At 34.3% G+C, this 12,113-nt stretch overlaps 1 protein-coding gene across 2 annotated transcripts in view; it reads right to left on the reverse strand.

Moving 5' to 3' along the window:
* POLA1 (DNA polymerase alpha 1, catalytic subunit) overlaps positions 1 to 12,113 on the reverse strand; it is a 226,880-nt gene that overhangs the window by 175,872 nt on the left and 38,895 nt on the right. For both annotated transcript variants that reach the window (XM_007421223.4, XM_088144812.1), the window contains exons 25-26: positions 11,058 to 11,207; positions 7,431 to 7,553 (exon numbers count right to left, since the gene is read on the reverse strand). In XM_007421223.4, the coding sequence (XP_007421285.2) occupies positions 7,431 to 7,553; positions 11,058 to 11,207 (273 nt within the window). The remainder of the gene's footprint in view (positions 1 to 7,430; positions 7,554 to 11,057; positions 11,208 to 12,113) is intronic.

Here is a 12,113-nt window from a genome sequence, read left to right on the forward strand (position 1 = left end):
TGTTGTAACTGAAATGATCCTAAAAAATACCAGCTCTGAAGAAGCTATCAACAATTCAAGAAAGATTTACTGTTGAAAACCCAGTTGTCAAAGAAGCTTACTGATACAGCATGAAGTTAGCATTCTGATTCTACTAGAAGGAAAATATTCCAGAATTGCATGCCATTGGGCCAAAAGCCTCAAATCATGCAGAATAAAATTTAAAAATAGAGGGCATGGAACCAACAGAGAAGTTCTGCAAACTAGAGACTATTAATAAACTATTAGTACCAACTGTTCTCAATTTATATACACACATAAGAGAGAGAAGCGACAGAACAGATGGATACAAAATATACGACTTCACTGAACCGGGAAAAGGCCAGGGACAAATACCAAGCTAGTACTGATACTTGATAATTGTGATAATCTACTACCATGCATACCTTACATGCTCCCTCTGGTAAGTGAAGTTGCCTGTCTTGGCAAAGAATCATTTCCTCATAAAAAAGACTGAGCTAAAGTAAGATTGCTAAATCATTTCACAAATAACCAAATAAATAAAATTCCAACTGTCTTTTTTTAGAATCCATGAAAACTGTTTGATCAGTTAATGTCCTTAACAGAGGGGGAAAAAAACACAAATAGGTATGGTAAAATGATCATTATATGATTGTATCACTACTTCTGATACAAATACATAATTCTGATACATCCACAATACATCAATAATACTGATTCTAAATTATGAATTAAAATAAATATAATAAACAAATCTACCATCACAAAATTGAAAACATAGTAACTGCTAAAAGGAGTGAAATTAAAACACATTACTACTAAATTCAAGAATACCAGGCAATAAATTTTTATAGGAAAAAAAGAAGTCTTGCAACTAGGAAAATCATGCCAACATTATTCTATTATATAGTTTTTTAAATAACTATATATATTTTTTTCATATTAAAAGAGTCTTGGTTGGACTCCCATAATTATTTTGAAGAGTTACTTCCAAGTTAAGTCAGTCAGAAGATTACACTGTCAAACTGCTAAACTGAATCAGTAGCACATCAATTCATATAAATAAATGCCTTTTTTTACAGTACAATATTGACTCTATGCATCTGAAATCAGAAGTAGATATCTGATCCTTCATCCAAACATTTATAATACCAGATATTTTAATTATAATGTGAAATACTTCAGTAAAAAAGGCAAGTATCTTTGAATTTAATTGGATGAACGACAGTAAGAAAGCTGATGAATATTGTACAACTGAACTGATCTTTCATGTGAATCAATGGATCTTCAATCCACCAGTGCAATGTGCAATTTAAAAATGAGTTTGGGAAAGAAGACATAGGATAACCATTATAACAGCAAGAAACTCTCCTGCTTCAGTAACGTTGGAAGTTGTATCAGTAACTCATCAGGTCTAAAGATTATGTTTTTAAATGCCAGGATAGTTTATAAGAAAACTGTCATCCAATATCTGATCCAGATAAGAGTTTCAACCTAGCAGATACTACAGGAAACTGAGAGGGCAGTTTTAATCTCTCCCAGGTTTTTTCTTTAGTGCAGCATTAGCCCTGTCTTCATGGATAGGGAAAGTCCGTTTCTTCCAAGGTGAGGTAACCATCTTAAAACAGGATCATATACATTAGTATACAGTTAAAGCTTGCTACTTGATAGCAAAGGTCCCAGAGGACTCCCATTGTCAGGAAATGATGAACATAAATACTCTGAACACCTTCTGCCAGGATTTTATGGGCTCCATGACCATGGACCTCTCTCAGGAGATATGCTTGATCTGGCCTGTTGTAGACACTGAGCGGAAGGTGATCTGTGGAGCAGCTTTGGAAAAAATTTCTATTTTAAAAGTCAGGATATAAATAACCCAAGCAAAGCAATCATACAATTCCATGTATCCAGACAGATTCATGAGAAGCCAAATGATCTTTTAATTTTTCATTGCCTACAGAAATAAATATTAAACAATTTGGTTCTTAATTAAGTTGCTTGGCAACTTAATTATACAGTAAGATATTCTTCAACTGAAAAACAAAACACCAAAATACTAAACATTTCTAGAGCTCAGTCTTGAAGTAAGACTGAGGAATGATCAGATCTTCTATTTTGAACTGAAGCTGAGTCAAATCAAACTACATTAAAAATCAGTATTTAACTAGATCGATGACTACATAGCAACTTATTATTATTCTTTATTTCAGTCTTCAACCAGATCATGGATAAAAAAATTGACTATTTATTTTCTCCAATGCTGGGTACTGACAACAAAAGGCTCAATTGTTAATTTGCTAAGCTATTATACTCACATTATTTCACTTTGGGAAAGACCAGAAGTAAAATATTAATACATTTTTGGAAGCATTACATAGCAATAACAAAGAGCCGCTCATAATTTATAGATCAATCTCCTTGTGGCTTAAAGCCTTGTTCAGTTTGGGATCCAGGTAAGATAATCTTGTATAAAAGCACAAACTCAAGGTGTGTGTACACACACACACACACATACACAAAGAGAGAGAGAGAGAGAGAGATGCTTAAGTTTGTGATTCCTTTTGAATTTTCAATACTTCTGCATAAATATGACCTAAAACATGATCTGTTCTCCACACAAGTCCTAAAACTAGATAAAGAAAACCCAATTAAACAAATGAGTCAAAAACATTATACTTGTTTCATTTACTTATTGAAGAAAATGATCCAAAGCTACATATTTATATACAGTGGTTTTGGATTCTAGGACCTTCTGGATCTGGTGATTTTCCATCTTTAATTTTGGATGGGCTTGTATTACCTCAGACAAAACCAATACTCAATTTGGGAATTGTCCTGAACTCACAGCTTCTGTTCAAAGAGCAGGTGGCAGTCATTGCCAGGCAGGTCTTTGCACTATGCTATGCTATGCACTAAATTGCACCCCTTTCTAGATCAGGAGGCACTGCACATGGACAGTCATGCTTTGGTCAGCTCCTGAATGGATTACTGCAAAATGCCCTACATGGGGCTGCCCTTGAAGAACATCCAGAAGCTTCAAATAGTCCAAAATGCAGCAGCAGAGGCAATTATGAGTATGCTGCACCCTGCCCATACAATTCAAGATGCTAGTTATTACTTACAAAGCCCACATGGCATGGGGCCAGGGTATTTGAGGGACCACCTTATTCCCATTTTTCTACTTGTTCAGTAGATCAGGCAGGAGGGGCATGCTCTAGGTCCTGTGATTCAGGGATTATCATCTGGTGGGACCCAGGAAGCACTGCCTTTTCTGTAGCTGTGCCTGCTCTCTAGAAGACATTATCACCCAAGGTTGGGTTGGCCCCAGCTCTGCTCACCTTTCAGAAAACCTTGAAGAGCTGGCTATTTTCCTGGACAAGGGTCAGGAGAGTAACTGAGCCCACATTGTTGGTGTATAGGAGTGGTGTCTTTGGCTGCCACTTTCTGTTTTAGCTGGTCATAATATGTATTTTTAATTTTTTGTTATCCACTCAAGGTGGCATTAGTGTGATAGGAAGGAAGGAAGGAAGGAAGGAAGGAAGGAAGGAAGGAAGGAAGGAAGGAAGGAAGGAAGGAAGGAAGGAAGGAAGGAAGGAAGGAAGGCAGGCAGGCAGGCAGGCAGGCAGGCAGGCAGGCAGGCAGGCAGGCAGGCGGGCTGATACAAAAATATAGTATGAGTCAATGAGTTGAACTTTACAAGACTGAATGAATCCTTAAATGTCAACCATCCCAGATGTGACCAATTCAGCTGGACAGTACTTTACTGTAGTTGATATTATATGCTTTAAAATTACTCTCTGTGGCAAATATAATTAAATTTAGTATTTATACAAGCTAAAAGAAAATTCTCAGAACAGTCAATCAGGTTCCATTTATTTGATTCAATCATACTGTATGCTATCTATTCCCTAAACACAATTTACTTAAGTATAGTAATAGGACAAACAGATCTATTGATCAATACATTTATTTCCTTTTAACATCTATTTATGTCCATCCGTTTTATAGCATCAACTACAAAAACTGTCATTGCATATATCACTGTGGGACATTACGCAGGTAAAAAGATCCATAGTTTGTTATCCTAATCACCAAAGATACAGAGACAAAATAAGAACTGGGATTGGTTGCTTGGCTTCACTCCTTAATCAGGCTGCCTATTCAACTGCCTCTGTTGAAGTGGAAAAACATGAGGTAGGCCAATCTTAAGTAACCCAAGCACCCGAAGCTCCTCTAAGATTACGTTAGGTTGGCTAAAGCTATGCCTAATCCATATCCCATTGGGTCCTAAAGAAGAGGAATGGGATTTTTTGCACAGGATTCAGTGTGTTGGAAATAATTTGGAACCATCCTCAGGCAGGGTGCCAGATTGTGGGCATCTTCCCAGTTTGGCCAGAATTGGATAAAAATGAGTACCTCACCCTTCTGATCCTCTGCCTCTTCTTCAAAATTTCAGACAGCAGAAAATGACTAGAGCCTTATTCTAACCCTTTCCAGGCATCAGTTTTAGTTAGGATTGCACCTTTAATTTGAACAGGCCTTACTGTAAGGAAAACATACTCTATTAAGAATTGTAGGTAACAGAAATAAGTCCTCCATCCCTTGTCCAGCTGGGGTTTATCCTATAATAGGCAGCTCCTGAATACATATCAAAGAAATGAGCTCATGCAATTAAATGATAGGATTTGGCTAAAACAATTATATTATCTAATGCGCTTAAAGCATCAGTTGGAAAAATCTGAATGTGTGGCTCAAAACATAAACAGGGGCTCACCAAAAATAAGAAACATTGTTTCTAATAATTCCGAATTTTACAAGTCCTTGTGGGATTAGTTGCCACAAAAAAGTATTGGCAGTCACTTTTGATCAGAGCTTCCACTCTGCCTCAGAAACTGAATACTCCATACAAAAACTACCCCCTCACAAAAAATTAGTTATTGGCTAGATAATACAGAGGAATATTTCTTCTGAGGTAATTTTTTATGTGCCATAAGTCTAAAATGATACCAGCTACACCTATATAGAACCTCTTCTGCTGTTTCTGAGAACTAAGCATCAAAGCTATATAAAATATTAATATGCGAAAAATAAGATTCTCACAGTTCTTACGAGTTTCTCTAATCAATTGAGTTTAACAAGTTATCTTCCACTGAACTAGAAAAAATACTGTTTATTTTTATAATATTCCACAATGTCCCATTATGCAGAAAATGTGTGATCCAGCAAAAATGTATAAAATTAAATGTAATTTAAAGTAACATTTTACAGTATCTTAATTTTTTTAATGAATACAAGAACTCTATCGCCATCTAGTGAAAAAGTGAATAATTATCATACAACTATCAAATTATCATCTTGAGATTTTCTGTTAAAAGTAACAATATATACATTGACTATTTATGATTAATTTGTATTATCAAGCTATCATAAACCAGGGCTGAAACAAAAACCAGTTATTTCTCATTTTCATTTAAAGAAAACATTTAAGAAAACAAGAGAGAGAGAGAGAATACACCACCTGAAGTTTTTAGCATTAAGCCCAGAAAAATTTTCTGGTGGCAATAATAAACAAGGACCTGCAAAAAAAAAGTTAAAGGAGAAACTTTGATATTTAAATAAGCTGGTTTCACTATGTCTTTATTAAGCTGTAATTTCCCAGCAAATTAAATGCCAGTTCTGGTTTATATATAGTGTATAAAATAAGTCAATGTTGAACTGATACCTCCTTACATTTATCCACCAATCTAACAGTTCTCACCCTTACCAGTAATATACCTGTGAACACTATCATTGTTTTTCCCAGCCAGGCTTGATCTGAAAAATAAACTTTCTTCCATCCACTTCCTGTGGCTAAAATGCCATTTATTAAAATGCATACTTAACATTCTTGACCGAAATTCCCAAATGGCATACCATGGTTAGAAGTACAAGTTCAGTGCAAAGAAATCAGTTAAATGTTCCAAAATACAAATTTAAAGTTTTTCCATTTTGGTCTGAAAATCTTGAGTTAAAATATGACTAATGTTAATCAGATCTACCATAAATATGGTAAAGAAGATATTTAAAAAAGAGGGAATTACCAGTTGGTTTTTAGAGAACCAAAGCACTCAATCTTGAGCAAGACAGTATGACTTAGCATTTTTTTTATTCAGAAAGGAAATTATCTACTCCCCCTATAAAAATACATCACGTCATATGTTCCAGTGGAAGAGACCACTGGATAGTTAAAGTCCCATTTTTTCCAAAGTAGTCTCTTTGAGATCTGCCATAGAATGTCCTGGGAGACTGAAATGTTCTGATACTACTTTGTCCTTATGTTGAGTCCTGATGTCAAATTTGTGTCTATTAATTCTTTTGTGCAAAGTTTGACCCAATAATGGCTTATGTTCCTCTCCTCCCCAGCATCCCAATCATCTTTGACGCTTCCTGCTTTGTTTTTATTGAATAAAAGACAAGTTGATTGAGGACAGAGCTGTCATATTTGGATGAAGAAGGCTAAACCTTCTCCCTGTCCACCCTTCTAAAAACAAAACAAACAAAACCAAACCACACCCCCCCAAAAAAACCATGAGTCCATAGGGAATAGCAAATCTACTTCGTGGTCACTTCAGAACTCCAAGTTGTTTTCTGGGAGGATTAATAGCTAGTTAATCAAATAACAGCCATTTATTGTACTCTAGGATCGGATGTCAGTCTAGAAGATGCCATGGCTACAGATTATTTTTAAGGCTGTTCTTCTTAACCACAATCTTTGCTGTAGTCCTAAAATATCTAGGCTAATGGCTTGCTACATCAGGTAACAGCAAATACCATTTGTTAACTATACAGTATGCCAGTGAAATACTTCCTTTTGTCATTCTGAATTTCCCATCAATCAGTTTCACTGAACAAGCTCATTCTTGAACTAAACAGCAACTTTTTTTTTTGCTAGTCCTCATACCAAGCAAGTAGCAATTTATATCTTTAAAACTGTCAAATTCTCTCAAAAAGAAATACTTTTACAACAATACTGCCTATTTCTTAATTTCAAGAATTTTAAAATTAATTCATATTAATTGAATTTTGATTGAATTGAATAAAAGAAAACATTTTCAAATCAATATTACTTAATATTTGGAAGTCTGCCATCAGCTTTCTTGTCCACAGTCCTACAACCCTACAAGCCTTTAGGGAGACCCTGAAGACCCCATTCTTCCCACAGGTACTAAACCAGGATGTTTATTTGAGCTCATGTTATTTGTCCCTGCTGCTGTGTGTTTAATTTATTTTTATTTTATCATGATTTGTTAACCCTTACTAGTTGCCCAGATGTGCTTGGTAAATGGGCAGCCATAACAATTGAAGGAAAAAAGAGAGAGAAATAAATAAATTTATCATCCCCTCCATCACCACCCACAAAACAAACACAATACTGATCATTACTGACTTACCTCTCTGCCTTTGAAAGTCACCAAAGCAGCAAGGGGCTTAGCATAAAATCTGCTATAGGAAAATCCCAGGCATCCATACATGCTATTAGCTGTAAGCTTCAGAGCCTTCTGCCTGATATCATACTGAAAAGAAATACAAACAATTATCAGTTTTAAAAATTATTTTGTTTTAACTGAAGTAATTAGCAACCTAGTAAGGAAGAGCTTCCAGAAGATAGTATCCTATTTTAATAACTTGAGATGTCTTTTCCATCCTGATTTTATACATTTGGCATTCAAAAAAGTCAGCAGCAATTTAAAAATACAGTATAACCTTTAAACCACAATAGGTAACTATTACTGCCTATTTTTCAGGTATTTTTAACACCCCTGGCCTAAGCAGGGTAGTTTCTTAAGAGCAAATTTCTGTACCATATATTTACTATATTAGATTAGGATCAATCTAATATAGTAAATATATTGTTATGTAGATAGCCCTCTATCAACTCTTCCTTGTTTTTTTGTTTTTCTCTGTATCTCACACTACAATATAGTGAGCATTTCACTGCCAGTGATCATTTCACTGCCAGTGAGCATGCATAATCCTCCCTGGCCCAATTTTGATGGTGTTTTGGAGAGCAGGAGTAGATTTGCTCCAGCACTGTTAATACATTAGGTTTCTCCCAGTCATGTCTATAGACAATTCTGACACTCATCCCTGTGGACATTTCAAATAGTTGCACACTGTAAACCAGGCAACGAACCATTCAGAATGAGAAACAAGGGCTCTTTCTTCATACTTCTCCAGCCAATCTGGTTTATTCCCCCTCTTGCCAGCTACTGTTTGTTTGTTGTTTTCCTTTGTCAGTCAACTTTATATGCCATTATGTCATCACTGGACATTCTGGGGAAATCCTGTTTCTTAAACTTCTTTACACCTCTGTGCTCCCTTGCAAATCTTATCCTGAATCTGATCAGAACTTCTTTCATTAAGAGTGAGGGGTTTTTTTTTTTCTACAGCTGTGTACTCACAGAGAGATCTGAATTGGTACAAAATGGAGAATTTGAAAAGCAACCAAAATATAAATCTAAATTCTCAACAACCGATTTTATTGATATTATAATTGATATCTTTCTCTTGCTTCTTTTAATATTGTTGTTATTGATCCTGGGATATTTTTCTGATTCTATACAGCACCAAAAGGAACCATGATTATACTTTAGAATAGGAATGTGTGTAAAATTCAGTGCTGAAAAGCTTACTGATATTAACAAAGCATCATGTACAACAACCTGTCCCAGCCTGGTGTTCTCCAGATTTGTTGGGTCTGTAAGTATGGAATTCCATAGCATGGTAATGCTGGCAAGAAAAATAGGAGTTGCAATGTTAAGTCATCTGGAAGATGCTGGGTTGGAGACTAAAACTGATATATTCCTATTTAAAATGAGAATTCAATGTAATTGATTGCATCAGATTAAAATGTAGTGTCAGAGAATGCTTCTTTCAAATAATGGTTATTTTAAATTCTGAAAGCTCTTTTGAAAGTCCTCTAGATTCCTTCAAGCTTATCTTAATCCATTTAAGCCTACTTAAGCCTAAGTTATTTGTTTGTAATAAGAAATTTAAGTTCAATTCTTTGGATCTGTATGAGCAAGTAACAATTATTAAAATTACTTATTGGATGTCAGCATGCCCTAAGAAAAGAATTTTCAGTATATTATTGGAGTTATACCAAATACATGCTATTGTTCTAAGTGAATTCCAAAAGAATATTCTTTATTAAGACACTGAATCTGCAGAGCATATCCCCCATTGTTTATTTTGAAGTTCTACTTATAAAACAAGTATGTGTTCTTATTTTTTTTCTCTTTCATTATTTCCTTTTTGATCAAAGTAACAAAAAGTTTAGAAGAGTTTACGAATAGGAGGGCTTTCATCAAGAACAAAAAGCCTCATTTGCTTTAGCAATAGGAGGCAAATTTATCCCAGTCCATATGTAAAATACTATTTTTAAGACTTTTTGCTATTCTTTTTCATATATATTCAATCATGTAGAGCACAGCTGAACCAAATAGTTAATTGGGGAAAAAAAAAACCCACCCTACCTTCTTTTTGCTCTAATATAGAAAAAAAGTACAAAGAAAAGAAAAAGAAGAAAAAAGAGACATAAAGAAAAATAAATAATAACATTGTATCTAGTTTTTAAAGAAATCTCTAAACTTTTTTCCACATAAAATAATACTCATCAATCTGCTCATAAACAGAAAGTGAATACATATCTGTAATCACAACAACAACACTCAGGATTAGGTCTTCTCATGGGGACCCCCAACTCTTGAACAGCTTGCACCCAGAAATAAGGCTGGCCTATCCCTACTAGTGTTCCAGAAGGCCATTAAAATCTGGCTCTCCTGGACAGCCTTTGGGGCAAAAGGTTCCCCTGAGAAAGTAGCACCATACTGGTGAGATGTTGTTTAGTCTTTTTTTTGCAGATGTCATCTTCCTGTTTTTAGCCCATTGGGTATTGGGGAATTTAAGCTACTCAGAGGCAGTCTGATTGGATTAAATAATTATTCATATAAATTCCAAGGGCTTTTGTACATAATTCAAACATATATTATTTTTTTAAATAGGTTTGATATCCTGCAAAAAACTTGGATATCAAACCAAAACAGAGTAATAATAGGATTAGCCCTTATCTTCTGAGTAAGAATCCCTTCACCCATTTCACACTTCTAACAGCCTTCCTTAACTTTATTCATGGCTAGTCCTTTTTTAACATAAATGGATACAGACTCCTTGTTGAACTAATGTTGTAGCTCTTGATTTGTTAATACAGGCTATTTTAAATATTTTGTTCCAAAGGAGTAAGTTTATTATGTAACTAAGAGTCAAAATCATATTTCTGTCCCTGCATTTTGCAAACATGCCTTGCAGTCTTCAGCACAATAAAGGAAATAGAGCTATGGCTAAAATGAAAGCCATGCCCCTGCCTTACTACAGCTCAAAGTAATTTTCCAACTGTGCCCATAATGAATTTTTAACTTGGTCACTTGTATTCCTAAATAAATTGAAAACAAAATGTAAAACAACAGTAAAGTTAACACACCAATCACCAGTCCTCAAATAGTGAACAAAATGTAAATAAAGAAAATTGTATTAATATTTTTAGCACCTTGTAATCTGCTTTAAAAAAATCTTAAAGTATTAGCAAAATAATACCTCTAAATGTATATACATTGATTTTAACATAATATTAATTTTAAACATTCATCTTTCCTCCATAAGCTCAGTGGGATTTTTAGCAATATTTTATATCAATTTTTATCTGGAACAAAAATGACATATTTACAGCAACAATAGCTATTGTAAATATTTAAAAGATTCAAACAACAATTAAAATTCAGTTTTTACAAACTGCCACAGAAATATTAGACTCTGTAAGGAATATATGGGACTTGGTCCAATGAAATTAATAATCTTTTAAATTACCAATGTGTTCATTAACATGAATAAGATTTGGTGCAGGAAATACATATTTATCAGCAAGAAATAATATTTAATATTCTATTAAAGCAAATATTCCCATTCTTCATTCAAACTAAGCATTCAAATAAGTTGTACAACGAAATTAGTGAGGTTTATACCTGTAAGTAAAGGTCAGAATGTAAATCTGGTTGTTTCATCAACTGCTTTACTTGACGCCTTCTTTCAACAAGCTTCCTGATCTCTTTAGGCAAGATTCCCATTTCTAGAGATGAATCAGGTAATTCAGGAATTTCTTCTTGTTCACCATCCTGTGAAATAATAAGTTTTAGATATAAGTATTACCAAAATACCTTAAATCCCACAACTACTTTCACTCAAGCACTAGAATTCTATGCAAACAGCTTCCTATGGGCCCTTTGTCAAAAGACTACAATGAAGTAGACAAAGTAAAGAAGCTGTAGCCTCCAGACATCTTCCTATAAGAGTTATCACCATCCTGTAACTAGGAATGCAAAAGAAATTTGTCAATAAATAGAGCAACATGACATTATCAACTGATTTAGACCAATATTCCTTTTGTTTAAACTAATCTGACATGCCACTCCAATCATTACATCTTACATACCCAACATCTGTAAATCAGATTGAAACCATGAACGATAATTACACATAACAAAATTAACTTCCTTATATTGAGCAATATAGAATTGAGCAGAATGAAATGAAATTGACCAGAGAACTTCAGATATGTAACCGTTTCATCTCCATCCAGGAAGACCATCTGCTGAAACTGAATCAAGAAATTTCACACATATATCATTAAAACTCAGAAAAAGGGGTATTTTTACCAACCAGGTTAGACTAGATCTAACTATTAATAAATCACACAATCCTTACTAAATAAATATTTTATTATACCAATTTAAGGTAATAAAATAGCATGCGACCTATCAAGGACTCTTTATCAAACAAAATGGGAAATAAAGCAAAAGGACTAGGCAGTAGAGAAATAAAATGGATAATGTCTTTACATGTAGTAACAAAATTTGCATAAATTTGCACTTTGTCTCATCCACAGTCTTTCAGTTAGGTAACTGTAAGTACATTATCAATGTATAATTCAGTTTATGTTCTTGAGTTGCTAATTCAGATTTTCCTGACATATTTTCATTGCTAGTGGTTCTAATACCAATAAAAATAAAGAGGGGGAAAGG

This window comes from Python bivittatus, unplaced genomic scaffold (assembly GCF_059951505.1).
Source record: "Python bivittatus isolate LINGU-HERP-01145 unplaced genomic scaffold, Pbiv_v1 ctg000350_np1212, whole genome shotgun sequence".
NCBI classification, from domain to species: Eukaryota; Metazoa; Chordata; class Lepidosauria; order Squamata; family Pythonidae; genus Python; species Python bivittatus.